The sequence below is a fragment of the Salvelinus alpinus genome, chromosome 5, assembly GCF_045679555.1.
Source record: "Salvelinus alpinus chromosome 5, SLU_Salpinus.1, whole genome shotgun sequence".
NCBI classification, from domain to species: domain Eukaryota; kingdom Metazoa; phylum Chordata; class Actinopteri; order Salmoniformes; family Salmonidae; genus Salvelinus; species Salvelinus alpinus.
The window spans coordinates 24,413,018-24,434,512 of NC_092090.1; the positions used below are offsets into that span (position 1 = coordinate 24,413,018).

At 43.1% G+C, this 21,495-nt stretch overlaps 1 protein-coding gene across 1 annotated transcript in view; it reads right to left on the reverse strand.

Moving 5' to 3' along the window:
* Positions 1–21,495, reverse strand: part of LOC139575274 (protein unc-13 homolog C) — a 186,875-nt gene that overhangs the window by 45,070 nt on the left and 120,310 nt on the right. Inside the window, exons 24-28 of the mRNA XM_071400233.1 lie at positions 9,202–9,290; positions 8,689–8,829; positions 4,212–4,335; positions 1,704–1,763; positions 460–540 (exon numbers count right to left, since the gene is read on the reverse strand). Coding sequence (XP_071256334.1) covers positions 460–540; positions 1,704–1,763; positions 4,212–4,335; positions 8,689–8,829; positions 9,202–9,290 — 495 coding nt within the window. The remainder of the gene's footprint in view (positions 1–459; positions 541–1,703; positions 1,764–4,211; positions 4,336–8,688; positions 8,830–9,201; positions 9,291–21,495) is intronic.

Genomic DNA, 21,495 nt, shown 5'->3' on the forward strand with positions numbered 1-21,495 from the left:
CAACCCTACTACCCTGTTAAAACAGTCACCACTCTACAACGATCCTTTAGGTAAACTCTCATTACAACCCTACTACCCTGTTAAAACAGTCACCACTCTACAACGATCCTTTAGGTAAACTCTCATTACAACCCTACTACCCTGTTAAAACTCTGTCCATCTCTCTTTGCACAACATTTCTATACAGGGACAGAGAAAGGTAGGCATGGATGGTTAGAGGGAGAAAGGAATGAGGGTAGGGATGGAAGGTGAAAGGGAGGGATGGAGGAGGTATGAATGGATTGAGAGAGGAATTGATGGAGGGATGGATGGAGGCCGAAAGGGATGGAGGAAGGGATGGATGGAAAGAGAGAGGGATGGTGGGTTAGACGGATGGAGGGACAGACAGGTGGAGGGGGGGAGAGAGGGATGGATAGATAGAGTGAGTGAGTGAGTGAGTGAGTGAGAGCTCTCCATTACCTTGATGGTGGGAAGGACAAGGTCCATGGCTGCACACTGTCTTGGTGTCAGGCTACGGGCTTCCTCTCTGATCACATGGTCCTAGAGTGGAGAAAATAGAAGGAGATAGATTAATCAATAAATGTTTCCATAACATTCTTCTTGGAGAGGACACACACACACACACACAAACTGTACATTATATGTTAATTTTAGGTATTATCAAATAATAGAGCATTGTGGGAAAATTGCTGTATTTCAAAATTGCTGTATTTCAAATGGTACTGTAATTCCACCCAGAATACAGTACCGTATCTTTGGAGCGCCAAAAACATTTTGACCACTAGTGGGTGCATGGTATAGTTGTTCCTTGCTTATTAACATATTTTGAGGCATACTGTAATATATAAAATACATAATTTTACTCGCCACCGAGCTGCCTGTAAATTACTGTCAAATTCATGGTAACCCCTTTACAGTGTATTATTAATGTGGTTCCTGAGATGGAAAACACATTGTGAGATCTGATCATGTGATTCAGCAGGAGAATACAGCAAAACAGTACAGACAGCGACAGTACAGTTGCTTGCAAATTGCTGCTCAACCATGGCACATCACAGACACAATACTGTCTCCCTATCTTTCTGCTGTGCTTCCTGGAACATGAAATGAGACTAGTGACTGTGATCAAAGGGTGTAACTGTAGGAAGATCTTTTAGTGTAGGAGCAGAGATACAGGGACTTCATTAAAAACAGTTCATCTGTGTTACAGACGGATTGGAAAGCAACTACGATTACGTAATATGATGAAGACTTGGCCAGTTTAGTCATGGGTTTATAGCATGACGTGAAGTTGCATGACTAGGGTAGGAGAGGAGTGGGCTGTTTTAGCAGAGATGACCTCAATCTGGATGTAATCACTCTGAGAACTAACCAACTAACACAGATCTACTGCTCTGGAGGACGTACATCGTGTACTGTGTGGGACTCTGACTTTTGATAATCACAACAGTGTGTGTGCATGTGTGTCTGTGTGTGTGTGTGTTTACTGTAGCTGTGCTCTGACGGACTAGAGGTTGCAAAACCCCAGAACTGCCTATTAAACTCTGTTTTTAACACAGTCTCTCACTCGTTCTCTCTTTCTCTCTCTCACACACACACACGCACACGCACACGCACACGCACGCGCACACGCACACGCACACGCACACGCACACACACTCTCTCAAATGCACACACACACACACGGTGTGCCCCAGACCTACCTTGAGTTTGGATAGCTGTCCCAGGTCCTTGGCAGCACTGAAAATCATCTGGGCTCCTTGCTGTGAGGAGAAGAGACAGGGTTATACTCTATATACACCTTTGAAGCACTTACATACTGAATATAATGTGAAAGGAAACACGAAGGAGGTACAGTAAAGGATATTGTTTTTGTTGTGTGTGTGTGTGTGTGTGTGTGTGTGTGTGTGTGTGTGTGTGTGTGTGTGTGTGTGTGTGTGTGTGTGTGTGTGTGTGTGTGTGTGTGTGTGTGTGTGTGTGTGTGTGTAGGTGTGTGTGTAGGTGTGTGTGTAGGTGTGTGTGTGTGTGTTTGTGGGCGTGTTTAGACCAGAAGTGTCTGTGGGCGTGTTTAGACCAGAAGTCTCCACAAGAATAGTAAACCATTTTCTTTTGACCAACTGGGGACATTTTGTTAGTTCCCACAAGGTCAAATGCTATTTCTAGGGGGTTTAGGGTTAAGGTTAGAATTAGTGTTAGGGTTAGCATTAAGTTTAGGGTTAGGGGTAAGGTTAGATTTTGAGGTAAAGGTTAGGGTTGTGGTTAGGGGTTAGGGAAAATAGAATTTTGATCAGGACAGAATTGTGTCCACCCACGAGGTTAGTTTTACAAGACTGTGTGTGTGTGTTTGAGAACATCCCTTCTGGGTGTTGTCAGCCTTGTCAGTGTTGCCTGTTGGAAAAGCAGGTTTGGCTTTTCATTCCTCTATCCAGGCTTCACTAACATTTCCTGCATGACTGACACATAAAGAGAGAAGGAGACACCGTCTTCTCCGAACTTTGTAAATATCCTCTATGGTGCATCTGTGTTTTGTACATATTTGTGTGTGGGAGTGTGTGTGTGTGGGAGTGTGTGTGTGTGTGTGTCGGTGTGGACGTGTTTAACTATTCTTGTGGCGACCAGAAGTCCCTACAAGAATAGTAAACAAAGTAAAAATTGACCAACTGGGGACATTTTGTTAGTCCCCACAAGGTCAAATGCTATTTCTAGGGGGTTTAGGGTTAAGGTTAGAATTAGTGTTAGGGTTAGAATTAAGTTAAATATTAAGGTTAGGAGCTAGGGTTAGTTGTAGGGTTAGGGTTAGGAGCTAGGGTTAGGTTTAGGGTTAGGATAAAGTTTAGGTTTTTGGGTTAGGGTTAGGGTTAGGGTTAGGGTTAGGGTTAAGGTTAGGGTTAGGGTAAGAGTACGGGTTAGGATTAGGGTTAGGTTTAGGGTTAGGGGTTAGGGAAAATAGGATTTTGAATGGGACTGAATTGTATGTCCCCACAAGGTTAGCTGTACAAGACTGTGTGTGTGTGTGTGTGTGTGTGTGGGAGTGTGTCGGTGTGTGTGTGAGTGTTTTGGTGTGTGTGGGAGTGTGTGTGTGTGTGTGGGAGTGTGTGTGTGGGAGTGTGTGGGAGTGTGTCGGTGTGTGTGGGAGTGTGTCGGTGTGTGTGTGAGTGTGTCGATGTGTGTGGGAGTGTGTCGGTGTGTGTGGGAGTGTGTCGGTGTGTGTGGGAGTGTGTCGGTGTGTGTGGGAGTGTGTCGATGTGTGTGGGAGTGTGTCGATGTGTGTGGGAGTGTGTTGGTGTGTGTGGGAGTGTGTTGGTGTGTGTGTCGGTGTGTGTGTGAGTGTGTCGGTGTGTGTGGGAGTGTGTCGGTGTGTGTGGGAGTGTGTTGGTGTGTGTGGGAGTGTGTTGGTGTGTGTGGGAGTGTGTTGGTGTGTGTGGGAGTGTGTCGGTGTGTGTGGGAGTGTGTCGGTGTGTGTGGGAGTGTGTCGGTGTGTGCGCATTTACAGACTAGAGGATATTCCAGCCAGAGGTAGGCAACCCTGGTCATGGAATGTTGCAGATACTGTACTGTAGGGATTTTTCCGTTAGATAGTTTCTTGTTTCAGTCCTGGGAGACCAGGTACAGTAGGGTTAGGGTTAGGCTCGGGGTGTGTGTGTGTGTGTGTGTGTGTGTGTGTGTGTGTGTGTGTGTGTGTGTGTGTGTGTGTGTGTGTGTGTGTGTGTGTGTGTGTGTGTGTGTGTGTGTGTGTGTGTGTGTGTGTGTGTGTGTGTGTGTGTGTGTGTGTGCGTGCGTGCGTGCGTGCGTGTTTATATATATCATCTTACATTCTGGTCATTGAGAGGTGGTAAAACTATCATTCTCTCAATGGTGTTGAATGTGTGTTTGGTGTGTGTGTGTGTGTGTGTGTGTGTGTGTGTGTGTGTGTGTGTGTGTGTGTGTGTGTGTGTGTGTGTGTGTGTGTTTGGTGTGTATAACATAACATCTTACATTCTGGTCATTGAGAGGTGGTAAGACTATCATTCTCTCAATGGTGTTGAATGTGTGTTTGGTGTGTGTGTGTTTGTGTGTGTGTGTGTGTGTATAACATAACATCTTACATTCTGGTCATTGAGAGGTGGTAAGACTATCATTCTCTCATTGGTGTTGAATGTGTGTTTGGTGTGTGTGTGTTTGTGTGTGTGTGTGTGTGTGTGTGTGTGTGTGTGTATAACATAACATCTTACATTCTGGTCATTGAGAGGTGGTAAGACTATCATTCTCTCAATAGTGTTGAGGACGATCTTCCACAGTTCCTTCAGGACTCGTTTCAACACCGTCTTCTCACAGATCTTTGCAAATAAAATCAAACTGCAAAGCAGAGCAGAGCAGAGCGGAACAGAGCAGAGAGACAGAGCAGAGACAGAGCAGAGAGAGACAGAGCAGAGAGACAGAGCAGAGAGAGACAGAGCAGAGAGAGACAGAGCGAAACAGACCAGAGAGACAGAGCAGAGAGAGACAGAGCAGAGAGAGACAGAGCAGAGCAGAGCAGAGAGAGACAGAGCAGAGAGAGACAGAGCAGAGAGAGACAGAGCGGAACAGAGCAGAGAGAGACAGACCAGAGAGAGACAGAGCAGAGAGAGAGAGAGAGACAGAGACAGAGACAGAGACAGAGCGGAACAGAGCAGAGAGAGACAGAGCAGAGAGAGACAGAGCAGAGAGAGACAGAGACAGAGACAGAGCAGAGCAGAGACAGAGCAGAGCCAACAGTCTAAGTCAGATGTAAAACCACAGCAGAAACACAATCATTAGACTTTCAAATCAACGTTTTTGAGATGTTTTGAGACCTCTATAGTAGTCTAATGTCAAGATGAAACCCCATCCCACGACATCTGTTGTGTAGATCCAGCTATATGCCTCCAGCCCAAAGATAGAAATAGAGTAAACCAGGAAAAACAGGGAATTAGACAGTGCTTATCTTTTCAATTTATTTGTGATGAAGGCGTATAGCTGGATTTACACAACTGATGTCGTGGGATGTGTCTTCATCTAGAAATTAGACTACTTTAGAGGTCTGAAAACATCTGACAAACTTTAATTTATGAATGAAATGTCCCTTTAACAACGTTACAGACGTTACAAGCCACATACATCACAGGGCCTATAGGAAGACAACAGGATCAAACACAATCAAGGGTGAAGTTCAAAAAGCCATGATATGTGGAATAAATGCATCAGCTTCACGTGATAATCTCAGTGAACGGAAAACCTTGGCTGAGGATTTCGTTTTGCATATTATTAAGAGGATTCTACTGTAATACCCCATTGGCCTCGATGTTGCCGTGAGTGTCTGAGAGAGAATCACACAGCTTATGCACGCACGCACACACACACACACACACACACACACACACACACACACACACACACACACACACACACACACACACACACACACACACACACACACACACACACACACACACACACACACACACACACACACACACACACACACACACACACACACACACCTAAATACACTGAGAAACACATACCCTAACTAAATACAAAGAGACACAAATAACACACGCAGATGCACGTACACACACATAAAAACACCTACATGTTTTTCATTGCGCGCGCGCGCGTGTGTGTGTGTGTATGTGTGTGTTTGTGATTTTTGTGTATGTAATAATATCAAACCTTGCTTACATTTGTATACAATCACATATACAGCTAACTGCCAAAATAATGGAAACACTTGAGTAAATGAGGGATACAAAGTATATTGAAAGCAGGTGCTCCCACACAGGTGTGGTTCCTGAGGTAATTAAGCAATTAACATCCCATCATGCTTAGGGTCATGTATAAAAATGATTGGCTGGCCATTATTTTGGTTACCATGGCTTTGCCCCCAAAATATGACAATGACCCCATACAAAGGACAAAAGTAGTCACTGAATGGTTAATGAGCATAAAAACGATGTAAACCGTATGCCATGGCTTTCTCAGTCACCAGATCTCAACCCAATTGAACACTTATGAGAGATTCTGGAGCGGTACCTGAGACCACCATCAACAAAACACCAAATTATGGAATTTCTCGTGGAAGAATGGTATTGTATTCCTCCAAAAGAGTTCTGGACACTTTATGAATCTATGCAAAGTGCATTGAAGTTGTTCTGGCTCGTTGTGCCCAACACCATATTAAGACACTTTATGTTCGTGTTTCACTAGGTGTTTCACTAGGTGTTTCACTAGGACCACTAGGATAACTGGTTAACTAACTCAAAGCTCCAACCTCTAGGATAACTGGTTAACTAACTCAAAGCTCCAACCTCTAGGATAACTGGTTAACTAACTCAAAGCTCCAACCTCTAGGATAACTGATTAACTAACTCAAAGCTCCAACCTCTAGGATAACTGGTTAACTAACCCAAAGCTCCAACCTCTAGGATAACTGGTTAACTAACTCAAAGCTCCAACCTCTAGGATAACTGGTTAACTAACTCAAAGCTCCAATCTCTAGGATAACTGGTTAACTAACTCAAAGCTCCAACCTCTAGGATAACTGATTAACTAACTCAAAGCTCCAATCTCTAGGATAACTGGTTAACTAACTCAAAGCTCCAACCTCTAGGATAACTGATTAACTAACCCAAAGCTCCAACCTCTAGGATAACTGGTTAACTAACTCAAAGCTCCAACCTCTAGGATAACTGGTTAACTAACTCAAAGCTCCAACCTCTAGGATAACTGGTTAACTAACTCAAAGCTCCAACCTCTACGATAACTGGTTAACTAACCCTAAGCTCCAACCTCTACGATAACGGCCACATGAATTCAGACACCTACTGAGTTTCACAATATGAATCCTCAGTAACTCCATGGTGAAAACAAACACCTACCTTTTATCCAGGAGTTGCATGAGGGTTTACTAACCTCTCAACTAACGGGTTACTAACCCAACCCTCTCACTTCTAGACTAACTGGTTACCTCAATGTTAACTGAAGGGTGTGAACAGAAACCTACTATTTATCCAGGAGATACATGGATACGCTACTGGATACTAACCTCTAAGCCAGCTGATAATATACAGTGGGGAGAACAAGTATTTGATACACTGCCGATTTTGCAGGTTTTCCTACTTACAAAGCATGTAGAGGTCTGTAATTTTTATCATAGGTACACTTCAACTGTGAGAGACGGAATTTAAAACAAAAATCCAGAAAATCACATTGTATGATTTTTAAGTAATTAATTCGCATTTTATTGCATGACATAAGTATTTGAACACCTACCAACCAGTAAGAATTCCGGCTCTCACAGACCTGTTAGTTTTTCTTTAAGAAGCCCTCCTGTTCTCCACTCATTACCTGTATTAACTGCACCTGTTTGAACTCGTTACCTGTATAAAAGACACCTGTCCACCCACTCAATCAAACAGACTCCAACCTCTCCACAATGGCCAAGACCAGAGAGCTGTGTAAGGACATCAGGGATAAAATTGTAGACCTGCACAAGGCTGGGATGGGCTACAGGACAATAGGTAAGCAGCTTGGTGAGAAGGCAACAACTGTTGGCGCAATTATTAGAAAATGGAAGAAGTTCAAGATGACGGTCAATCACCCTCGGTCTGGGGCTCCATGCAAGATCTCACCTCGTGGGGCATCAATGATCATGAGGAAGGTCAGGGATCAGCCCAGAACTACACGGCAGGACCTGGTCAATGACCTGAAGAGAGCTGGGACCACAGTCTCAAAGAAAACCATTAGTAACACACTACGCCGTCATGGATTAAAATCCTGCAGCGCACGCAAGGTCCCCCTGCTCAAGCCAGCGCATGTCCAGGCCCGTCTGAAGTTTGCCAATGACCATCTGGATGATCCAGAGGAGGAATTGGAGAAGGTCATGTGGTCTGATGAGACAAAAATAGAGCTTTTTGGTCTAAACTCCACTCGCCGTGTTTGGAGGAAGAAGAAGGATTAGTACAACCCCAAGAACACCATCCTAACCGTGAAGCTTGGAGGTGGAAACATCATTCTTTGGGGATGTTTTTCTGCAAAGGGGACAGGACGAATGCACCGTATTGAGGGGAGGATGGATGGGGCCATGCATCGCGAGATCTTGGCCAACAACCTCCTTCCCTCAGTAAGAGCATTGAAGATAGGTCGTGGCTGGGTCTTCCAGCATGACAACGACCCGAAACACACAGCCAGGGCAACTAAGGAGTGGCTCCGTAAGAAGCATCTCAAGGTCCTGGAGTGGCCTTGCCAGTCTCCAGACCTGAACCCAATAGAAGATCTTTGGAGGGAGCTGAAAGTCCGTATTGCCCAGCGACAGCCCCGAAACCTGAAGGATCTGGAGAAGGTCTGTATGGAGGAGTGGGCCAAAATCCCTGCTGCAGTGTGTGCAAACCTGGTCAAGAACTACAGGAAACGTATGATCTCTGTAATTGCAAACAAAGGTTTCTGTACCAAATATTAAGTTCTGCTTTTCTGATGTATCAAATACTTATGTCATGCAATAAAATGCAAATTAATTACTTAAAAATCATACAATTTGATTTTCTGGATTTTTGTTTTAGATTCCGTCTCTCACAGTTGAAGTGTACCTGTGATAAAAATTACAGACCTCTACATGCTTTGTAAGTAGGAAAACCTGCAAAATCGGCAGTGTATCAAATACTTGTTCTCCCCACTGTACATATAGGGACCTACTTTTTATCCAGAAGGTCCATGAGTGGTCTGAGGACAGTCTCAGCATCCATGGCAGCGTTGCTCTTTCCTGCAGCACTCCCCTTCATCTGGACTAATTCCTGGTTCATCTGCTTTACACAGTCCTCAATCACCGGTTTGAAACTGGACAGGGAAATAACACAGGGTTAGCAAAGATACACACAGACCACAAATACACACAGACACACACAGACACACACAGACCACAGATTCACAAATACACACAGACCACAGACACACACAGACACACACACAGACCTCAGACACACACAGACCACAGATACACACAGTCACACACAGACCACAGATACACACATACAGACAGACCACAGACACACACATACCTCAGACACACACAGACCACAGATACACACAGACCACAGATACACACAGACCACAGATACACACAAACATAGACACACACACACACACACACACACACACACACACACACACACACAGAACCCCCCCCCCCCCCCCCCTCCACACACACACCTGGAGCCGAAGACTGCACTGAGCTCATCCAGCACGGTGTTGAGTTTGTTCTGCAGTTCCTTCAGTAGTTCACTGGCCTCAGCATCCAGCTGCAACAGTAACAGGCAGGGAGATGCCCATCATTAGCTGCTACATCAACACAGCATTATATCACTAACACTATACATCTCTACTATATCACTAACACTATACATCTCTACTATATCACTAACACTATACATCTCTACTATATCACTAACACTATACATCTCTACTATATCACTAACACTATACATCTCTACTATATCACTAACACTATACATCTCTACTATATCACTAACACTATACCTCTCCATTATATCACTAACACTATACCTCTCTACTATATCACTAACACTATACATCTCTACTATATCACTAACACTATACATCTCCATTATATCACTAACACTATACATCTCTACTATATCACTAACAATATACCTTTCCATTATATCACTAACACTATACATCTCCATTATATCACTAACACTATACATCTCCATTATATCACTAACACTATACATCTCTACTATACATCTCCATTATATCACTAACACTATACATCTCCATTATATCACTAACACTATACATCTCCATTATATCACTAACACTATACATCTCTACTATACATCTCCATTATATCACTAACACTATACATCTCTACTATATCACTAACACTATACATCTCTACTATATCACTAACACTATACCTCTCCATTATATCACTAACACTATACCTCTCTACTATATCACTAACAATATACATCTCCATTATATAACTAACACTATACATCTCCATTATATCACTAACACTATACATCTCCATTATATCACTAACACTATACATCTCCAATATATCACTAACACTATACATCTCTACTATATCACTAACACTATACATCTCTATTATATCACTAACACTATACATCTCTACTATATCACTAACACTATACATCTCCATTATATCACTAACACTATACATCTCTACTATATCACTAACACTATACATCTCTACTATATCACTAACACTATACCTCTCCATTATATCACTAACACTATACCTCTCTACTATATCACTAACAATATACATCTCCATTATATAACTAACACTATACATCTCCAATATATCACTAACACTATACATCTCTACTATATCACTAACACTATACATCTCCATTATATCACTAACACTATACATCTCTACTATGTCACTAACACTATAAATCTCCATTATATCACTAACACTATACATCTCTACTATATCACTAACACTATACATCTTTACTATATCACTAACACTATACCTCTCCATTATATCACTAACACTATACATCTCTACTATATCACTAACACTATACATCTCTACTATATCACTAACACTATACATCTCCATTATATCACTAACAATATACATCTCCATTATATCACTAACACTATACATCTCCACCATACATCTCCATTATATCACTAACAATATACATCTCCATTATATCACTAACACTATACATCTCCATTATATCACTAACACTATACATCTCCATTATATCACTAACACTATACATCTCTACTATATCACTAACACTATACATCTCCATTATATCACTAACAATATACATCTCCATTATATCACTAACACTATACATCTCCACTATACCTCTCCATTATATCACTAACACTATACATCTCCTTTATATCACTAACAATATACATCTCCACTATACTTCTCCATTATATCACTAACACTATACATCTCCATTATATCACTAACACTATACATCTCTACTATATCACTAACACTATACATCTCCATTATATAACTAACACTATACATCTCCATTATATAACTAACACTATACATCTCTACTATATCACTAACACTATACATCTCTACTATACATCTCCATTATATCACTAACACTATACATCTCCATTATATAACTAACACTATACATCTCTACTATATCACTAACACTATACATCTCTACTATACATCTCCATTATATCACTAACACTATACATCTCCATTATATAACTAACACTATACATCTCCATTATATCACCAACACTATACATCTCTACTATACATCTCCATTATATCACTACCACTATACATCTCTACTATACATCTCCATTATATCACTAACACTATACATCTCCATTATATCACCAACACTATACATCTCCATTATATAACTAACACTATACATCTCCATTATATAACTAACACTATACATCTCCATTATATAACTAACACTATACATCTCTACTATATCACTAACACTATACATCTCCATTATATCACCAACACTATACATCTCCATTATATAACTAACACTATACATCTCCATTATATAACTAACACTATACATCTCTACTATATCACTAACACTATACATCTCCATTATATCACCAACACTATACATCTCCATTATATCACCAACACTATACATCTCCATTATATAACTAACACTATACATCTCCATTATATAACTAACACTATACATCTCTACTATATCACTAACACTATACATCTCTACTATATCACTAACACTATACATCTCCATTATATCACAAACACTAAACATCTCTACTATATCACTAACACTATACATCTCCATTATATCACTAGCACTATACATCTCCATTATATCACTAACACTATACATCTCCATTATATCACAAACACTAAACATCTCTACTATATCACTAACACTATACATCTCCATTATATCACTAACACTATACATCTCTACTATACATCTCCATTATATCACTAACAATATACATCTCCATTATATCACTAACACTATACATCTCTACTTTATCACTAACACTATACATCTCCATTATATCACTAACAATATACATCTCTACTATATCACTAACACTATACATCTCCATTATATAACTAACACTATACATCTCTACTATATCACTAACACTATACATCTCCATTATATCACTAGCACTATACATCTCCATTATATCACAAACACTAAACATCTCTACTATATCACTAACACTATACATCTCCATTATATCACTAACACTATACATCTCCATTATATCACTAGCACTATACATCTCCATTATATCACTAACACTATACATCTCCATTATATCACAAACACTAAACATCTCTACTATATCACTAACACTATACATCTCCATTATATCACTAACACTATACATCTCCATTATATCACTAACACTATACATCTCTACTATACATCTCCATTATATCACTAACAATATACATCTCCATTATATCACTAACACTATACATCTCTACTTTATCACTAACACTATACATCTCTACTATATCACCAACACTATACATCTCCATTATATCACTAACACTATACATCTCTACTATATCACTAACACTATACATCTCCATTATATAACTAACACTATACATCTCCATTATATCACTAACACTATACATCTCTACTTTATCACTAACACTATACATCTCTACTATATCACTAACACTATACCTCTCTACTATACACCTCCATTATATCACTAACAATATACATCTCCATTATATCACTAACACTATACATCTCTACTTTATCACTAACACTATACATCTCCATTATATCACTAACACTATACCTCTCCATTATATCACAAACACTATACATCACTACTATATCACTAACACTATACATCTCTACTATACATCTCCATTATATCACTAACACTATACATCTCTACTATATCACTAACACTATACATCTCCATTATATCACTAACAATATACAACTCCATTATATCACTAACACTATACATCTCCATTATATCACTAACACTATACATCTCCACTATACATCTCCATTATATCACTAACACTATACATCTCCACTATACATCTCCATTATATCACTAACACTATACATCTCTACTATATCACTAACACTATACATCTCCATTATATCACTAACACTATACATCTCCACTATACATCTCCATTATATCACTAACACTATACATCTCCATTATATCACTAACACTATACATCTCCATTATATCACTAACACTATACCTCTCCATTATATCTGCATCACTATAGGCCTTATTTTCACTTGAGGTCTACGCACAAACACTTTGTTTGAAATGGCACCCTATTCTCCATACAGTGCACTACTTTTGACCAGAGCCCTATGGACCCTTGTCACCCTATTCTCTATATAGTGCACTACTTTTGACCATAGTCCTTTGCGATCCATGGTCAAAAGTTAAAAGGTATTGCACTATATAGAGAATAGAGTGACACGGGTCCATATGGCTCTGGTCAAAAGCAGTGCACTGTAAAGAATAGGGTGCTATATCACTACATTACTACTGGCGGAATTCTGACTTGACATCTGACTTGATCTCATAACTCAAACATTTTTGCATGTTGAGTCTCTCATTGACATCAATGAATGATTTATACCAGGGTCTGAGTTATTCTGAGCTCAACCCTGAACATGGCCCTATGCCAACGCATCATTACATCAATATGTCAGTGTCCCAAATGGCACCCTATTCCCAATATAGTGCACTCATTTTGACTAGGGACCATAGGGTTCCGATCAAAAGTAGTCCACTATAAAGGGAATAGGGTGCCATTTGAGATGCAGCCTACGTCAGCCGCTCTGGCATGAAGGGGGACAGAGTTCAGACCGGATGAGTGGGAGGGATGGGTGGATAGAATGGGGGTGAGAGTATGGGTGTGCCATGGAGGGGGACAGAGTTCAGCCTGGATGAGACAGGAAGGAAAGGGTGGATAGGATGGGGGTGAGAGTATGGGTGTGCCATGGAGGGGGACAGAGTTCAGACTGGATGAGACAGGAAGGAATGGGTGGATAGGATGGGGGTGGGAGTATGGGGGTGCCATGGAGGGGGACAGAGTTCAGACTGGATGAGACAGGGAGGGATAGGATGGGGGTGAGCGTATGGGTGTGCCATACCATGGAGGGGGGCAACAGCCACTCTAAGGAAGTGTCCCAAATGGCACCCTATTCCCTATATAGTGGCTCTGGTCAAAAGTAGTGCACCCTGTAGAGAATAGGGTGCCATTCGGGAGGCAGCATAAAGGTGTTTTAGAGCAGGTTTGGTGGAGACAGATCGATCCCCCAACCCTCTGAATGTGTTTTAGGGCAGGTTTGGTGGAGACAGATAGATCCCCAACCCTCTAAAGGTGTTTTAGAGCAGTTTTGGTGGAGACAGATCAATCCCCCAACCCTCTGAATGTGTTTTAGAGCAGTTTTGGTGGAGACAGATCAATCCCCCAACCCTCTGAATGTGTTTTAGAGCAGGTTTGGTGGAGACAGATAGATCCCCAACCCTCTGAATGTGTTTTAGAGCAGGTTTGGTGGAGACAGATCGATCCCCCAACCCTCTGAATGTGTTTTAGAGCAGTTTTGGTGGAGACAGATCAATCCCCCAACCCTCTGAATGTGTTTTAGAGCAGGTTTGGTGGAGACAGATCGATCCCCCAACCCTCTGAATGTGTTTTAGGGCAGGTTTGGTGGAGACAGATAGATCCCCAATCCTCTAAAGGTGTTTTAGAGGGGAGATCTAATCTATCTGGGTGTGACGGTCTCTTCGTCACTCAGTCAGCTCACAGGACCCAGCCTCCCAACTCAACTCTCTGATAGTCAGTCAAGTACATGGTTAGTACGCGAAGCACATGTTGTGTCTGGCTCACAGACCCCCCATTACTGGATGCCTCTGCAGTACCATGTCAGGAGGAGAGGACACTGGGTGCATCCTAAATGTTCCCTATGTAGTGCACTATGGGCCCTGGTCAAAAGTTGTGCACTACTGTCTGTAGGGAATAGGGTGTAATTTGGGATATAAGATCTATAGGGCCTGTCTGTGTATTCCAGGGTGTACTGAAGAGAGAACAGAGGAGCAGACATTTAGAATGACTAAAGACTTTTTGACTGGCATGCTCCTTGATGCATTTAAATCTACTCTATAGATCCTACAATTGACCAGTTACATTGCCACTTATTCTGCAAACATAAGTGTGTGTTGTTTGTGTTGTTTGTGTTGTTTGTGTTTTGATGCTGTGTGTATAGTGGAGAGTCGTAGATGTTTCAGGCCTGGTCCCTGAGATAGATGTGATGAAAGCTAGCTGCTCCATGTGGATGACAGGTCATCACATTAAATCAGTTGAAATGTTATTAGTCACATGCGGCGAATACAACAGGTGTAGACTTTACAGTGAAATGCTTACTTACGAGCCCCTAACCAACAATGCAGTTAAAAAATAATATGAATAGTGGTCTAGGGCACTGCATCGCAGCGCTAGCTGCGCCACCAGAGACTCTGGGTTCGCGCCCAGGCTCTGTCGCAGCCGGCCGCGACCGGGAGGTCCGTGGGGCGACGCACAATTGGCCTAGCGTCGTCCGGGTTAGGGAGGGTTTGGCCGGTAGGGATATCCTTGTCTCATCGCGCACCAGCGACTCCTGTGGCGGGCCGGGCGCAGTGCGCGCTAACCAAGGGAGCCAGGTGCACGGTGTTTCTTCCGACACATTGGTGCGGCTGGCTTCCGGGTTGGAGGCGCGCTGTGTTAAGAAGCAGTGCGGCTTGGTTGGGTTGTGTTTCGGAGGACGCATGGCTTTCGACCTTCGTCTCTCCCGAGCCCGTACGGGAGTTGTAGCGATGAGACAAGATAGTAATTACTAGCAATTGGATACCACGAAAATTGGGGAGAAAAGGGAATAAAATGTAAATAAATAAATAAATAAATAATATGAATAAGAATAAGAAATAAAAGTAACATGTAATTAAAGAGCAGCAGTAAAGTAACAATAGCAAGACTATATACAGGGGGGTACCGTTACAGAGTCAATGTGCGGGGGCACAGGCTTGTCAAGGTAATTGAGGTAATATGTACATGTAGTTAGAGTTATTAAAGTGACTATGCATAGATGATAACAACAGAGAGCAGCAGTGGTGTAAAAGAGGGGGGAGGCAATGCAAATAGTCTGGGTAGCCATTTGATTAGATGTTCAGGAGTCTTATGGCTTGGGGGTGGAAGCTGTTTAAAAGCCTCTTGGATCTAGACTTGGTGCTCCGGTACCGCTTGCCGTGCGGTAGCAGAGAGAACAGCCTATGACTAGGGTGGCTGGAGTCTTTGACAATTTTTAGGGCCTTCCTCTGACACCGCCTGGTATAGAGGCCCTGGATGGCAGGAAGCTTGTCCCCAGTGATGTCCTGGGCCGTACGCACTACACTCTGTAGTGCCTTGCGGTCGGAGTCCGAGCAGTTGCCATACCAGGCAGTGATGCAACCAGTCAGGATGCTCTCAACGGTGCAGCTGTAGAACCTTTTGAGGATCTGAGGACACATGCCAAATCTTTTCAGTCTCCTGAGGGGAATAGGTTTTGTCATGCCCTCTTCACGACTGTCTTGGTGTGCTTGGACCATGTTAGTTTGTTGGTGATGTGGACACCAAGGAACTTGAAGCTTTCAACCTGCTCCACTACAGCCATGTCGATCAGAATGGGGCGTGCTCGGTCCTCTTTTTCTTGTAGTCCACAATCATCTCCTTTGTCTTGATCACGTTGAGGGAGAGGTTGTTGTCCTGGCACAACATGGCCAGGTCTCTGACCTCCTTCCTATAGGCTGTCTCGTCCTTGTCGGTGATCAGGCTTACCACTGTTGTGTCATCGGCAAACTTAATGATGGTGTTGGAGTCGTGCCTGGCCGTGCTGTCATGAGTGAACAGGGAGTACAGGAGGGGACTGAACACGCACCCTTGAGAAGCCCCTGTGTTGAGGATCAGCATGGTGGATGTGTTGTTACCTACCCTTACAACCTTGGGGCGGCAGAGGGAGGTGTTTAATCCCAGGTTCCTTATCTTATTGATGAGCTTTGAGGGCACTATGGTGTTGAACGCTGAGCTGTAGTCAATGAATAGCATTCTCACATAGGTGCTCCTTTTGTCCAGGTGGGAAAGGGCAGTGTGGAGTGCAATAGAGATTGCATCATCTGCGGATCTGTTTGGGCGGTATGCAATTTGGCAGTGGGTCTAGGATTTCTGGGATAATGGTGTTGATGTGAGCCATGACCAGCCTTTCAAAGCACTTCATGGCTACAGACGTGAGTGTTATGGGTCGGTAGTCATTTAGGCAGGTTACCTTAGTATTCTTGGGCACAGGGACTATGGTGATCTGCTTATAACATGTTGGTATTACATACTAGGACAGGTAGAGGTTGAAAACATCAGTGAAGACACTTGCCAGTTGGTCAGCGCATGCTCGCAGTACACATCCTGGTAATCCTTCTGGCCCCGCGGCCTTGTGAATGTTGACCTGTTTAAAGGTCTTACTCACATCGGATGCGGAGAGCGTGATCACACAGTCTTCCGGAAGAGCTAGTGCTCTCATGCATGTCTCAGTGTTATTTGCCTCGACGCGAGCATAGAAGTAGTTTAGCTCATCTGGTAGGCTCGTGTCACTGGGCAGCTCTCGGCTGTGCTTCCCTTTGTGGTCTGTAATGGTTTGCAAGCCCTGCCATATCCGATGAGCATTAGAGCCGGTGTAGTACGATTCGATCCTAGTCCTGTATTGACGCTTTGTCTGTTTGATGGTTCGTCGGAGGGCATAGGTGGATTTCTTATAAGCTTCCGGGTTAGAGTCCCGCTCTTTGAAAGTGGCAGCTCTAGCCTTTAGCTCAGTGCGGATGTTGCCTGTTATCCATGGCTTCTGGTTGGGGTATGTGCGTACGGTCACTGTGGGGACGACGTCATCGATGCACTTATTGATGAAGCCAATGACTGATGTGGTATACTCCTCAATGCCATCGGAGGAATCCAGGAACATATTCCAGTCTGTGCTAGCAAAACCGTCCTGTAGTTTAGCATCTGCTTCATCTGACCACTTTTTTATTGATTGAGTCCCTGATGCTTCTGGCTTTAATTGTTGCTTGTGAGCAGGAATCAGGAGGATATAATTATGGTCAGATTTGCCAAATGGAGGGCGAGGAAGAGCTTTGTATGCGTCTCTGTGTGTGGAGTATTGGTGGTCCAGAGTTTTTTTCCCTCTGGTTGCACATTTAACATGCTGATATAAATTTGGTAAGACCGATTTAAGTTTCCCTGCATTAAAGTCCACAAGGAGCACCGCCTCTGGGTGACCGTTTTCCTGTTTGCTTATGGCGGAATACAGCTCATGGAGTGCTGTCTTAGTGCCAGCCTCAGACTGTGGTGGTATGTAAACAGCTATGAAAAATACAGATGAAAACTCTCTAGGTACATAGTGTGGTCTACAGCTTATCATGAGATACTCTACCTCATGCGAGCAAAACCTCAAGACTTCTTTAGATATCGTGCACCAGCTGTTATTTACAAAAATACATAGTCCACCGCCCCTTGTCTTACCAGACGCCGCTGTTCTATCCTGTCGATACAGCGTATAACCAGGCAGCTGTATGTTGATAATGTCGTCGTTCAGCCACGACTCCGTGAAGCATGAGATATTACAGTTTTCAATGTCCCGTTGGTAATTAATCTTCCGCGTAGGTCATCTATTTTTTTCTCCAGATTTCACGTTTGCTAGCAGAATGGAAGGAAGTGGGGGTTTATTCGATCGCCTACGAATATTCAGAAGGCCGCCCGCCCTCCGGCCCCTTTTTCTCCGCCTTCTCTTCACGCAAATGACGGGGATCTGGGCCTGTTCCCGGGAAAGCGGTATGTCATTCACGTCGGGCTCGTTAAAGGAAAAAAAGGACACCAGTTCGTGGTGAGTAATCACAGTTCGGAAGTTATTTTCATAAGAGATGGTAGCAGCAACGTTATGTACGAAATAAGTTTAAAATTAGTTACAAACAACACAATGAAACAAACAAAAAAATCACAAATGGATAGGAACACGTAAAACGTCAGCCTTCCTCTCCGGCGCCATTTTACTGTGTGTGTGTGTGTGTGTGTGTATGTGTGTAAATGTGACAGATCATCACATTAGGTTAGATAAGAGTCATGCAGCCACAGACCAGCTCTCTAATCCTATCTCATTCTGATGGTGGATGGCTTGTAGAGACAGCTGTTGTGTATAGTAAGCCATTATAGAAGCCATTACACAGCGATCAAGATGTTATCCTCTCTCACGTCTCTGTCTCAGCCCTGCAGAAGTTGATGTTTATCTATTATTTAACATTCTATGAAATGACGGATGTGTAATTTCTTATTCTATCATATGTAGAGCCTGAAATATGTGTTATTTCAAATTATATGATAGCACATTGATCTGTGTAATTGCCCTGGCTTTCAGTTTGCTAATTGCTTTGGGAACACTTTCACTGCCAGTCAGCCAGTAATGTGTTTTTGGTCTGCCTAAAATGGAAAAAACATTTAGTTTATCAACCTGCATGATCCATTATGTTCCGACATGATTAGGAATAGCTGTCTAATGCCTGAATGACAAGGTGGTTTATGGTGGTATCAGGTTGGGATTACTATTGTATGTTTTTCCTGAATAATGCAACATCCCTGTCACTCAATTCGCCTAATAAATCACCTGTCAAACGTCTAAAGCAAGGAGCTACAGCCAAACCAACTAAAGCCGTTAATTCCAGTCAGACATGTCTATGTCTTTGTCCTGAATGGCACCCTTTTCCCTTTACAGCGCACTACTTTTATAGAGCACTACAGTACTTGCTCAAATGTAGTACACTAAATAGGGAAAATGGTGCCATTTGGATGTAGACTCTGTCTGTTCAGATGCCTCATTAACAGAGCCTTTCTTTCAGAGAGAGAGAGAGCACAGCTGGGGAGTTTTGTAAGCATTTGAGAAGCTCATCAGAGTTTGTACGAAATCCCGTCTGGAGCATTTTGTAGCTTCAGCTTGGGGACCAAAATAAGTGAGAGCGGGGGCTAGATGACAGATGAATACTGCTCTCTGACAGAGAGTGGGGCTAGATGACAGAGCGTGGGGGCTAGATGACAGATGAATACTGCTCCCTGACAGAGAGTGGGGGCTAGATGACAGATGAATACTGCTCCCTGACAGAGAGTGGGGCTAGATGACAGATGAATACTGCTCCCTGACAGAGAGTGGGGGCTAGATATCAGATGAATACTGCTCCCTGACAGAGAGTGGGGCTAGATGACAGATGAATACTGCTCCCTGACAGAGAGTGGGGGCTAGATGACAGATGAATACTGCTCCCTGACAGAGAGTGGGGGCTAGATGACAGATGAATACTGCTCCCTGACAGAGAGTGGGGGCTAGATGACAGATGAATACTGCTCCCTGACAGAGAGTGGGGCTAGATGACAGATGAATACTGCTCCCTGACAGAGAGTGGGGGCTAGAGGACAGATGAATACTGCTCCCTGACAGAGAGTGGGGCTAGATGTCAGATTAATACTGCTCCCTGACAGAGAGTGGGGCTAGATGACAGATGAATACGTCTCCCTGACAGAGAGTGGGGCTAGATGACAGATGAATACTGCTCTCTGACAGAGAGTGGGGCTAGATGTCAGATGAATACTGCTCCCTGACAGAGAGTGGGGCTAGATGACAGATGAATACTGCTTCCTGACAGAGAGTGGGGGCTAGATGACAGATGAATACTGCTCCCTGACAGAGAGTGGGGCTAGATGACAGATGAATACTGCTCCCTGACAGAGAGTGGGGCTAGATGACAGATGAATACTGCTCCCTGACAGAGAGTGGGGCTAGATATCAGATGAATACTGCTCCCTGACAGAGAGTGGGGCTAGATGACAGATGAATACTTCTCCCTGACAGAGAGTGGGGCTAGATGACAGATGAATACTGCTCCCTGACAGAGAGTGGGGCTAGATGACAGATGAACACTGCTCCCTGACAGAGAGTGGGGCTAGATGACAGATGAATACTGCTCCCTGACAGAGAGTGGGGCTAGATGACAGATGAATACTGCTCCCTGACAGAGAGTGGGGCTAGATGACAGATGAATACTGCTCCCTGACAGAGAGTGGGGCTAGATGACAGATGAATACTGCTCCCTGACAGAGAGTGGGGGCTAGATGACAGATGAATACTGCTCCCTGACAGAGAGTGGGGCTAGATGACAGATGAATACTGCTCCCTGACAGAGAGTGGGGCTAGATGACAGATGAATACTGCTCCCTGACAGAGAGTGGGGCTAGATGACAGATGAATACTGCTCCCTGACAGAGAGTGGGGCTAGATGACAGATGAATACTGCTCCCTGACAGAGAGTGGGGCTAGATGACAGATGAATACTGCTCCCTGACAGAGAGTGGGGGCTAGATGACAGATG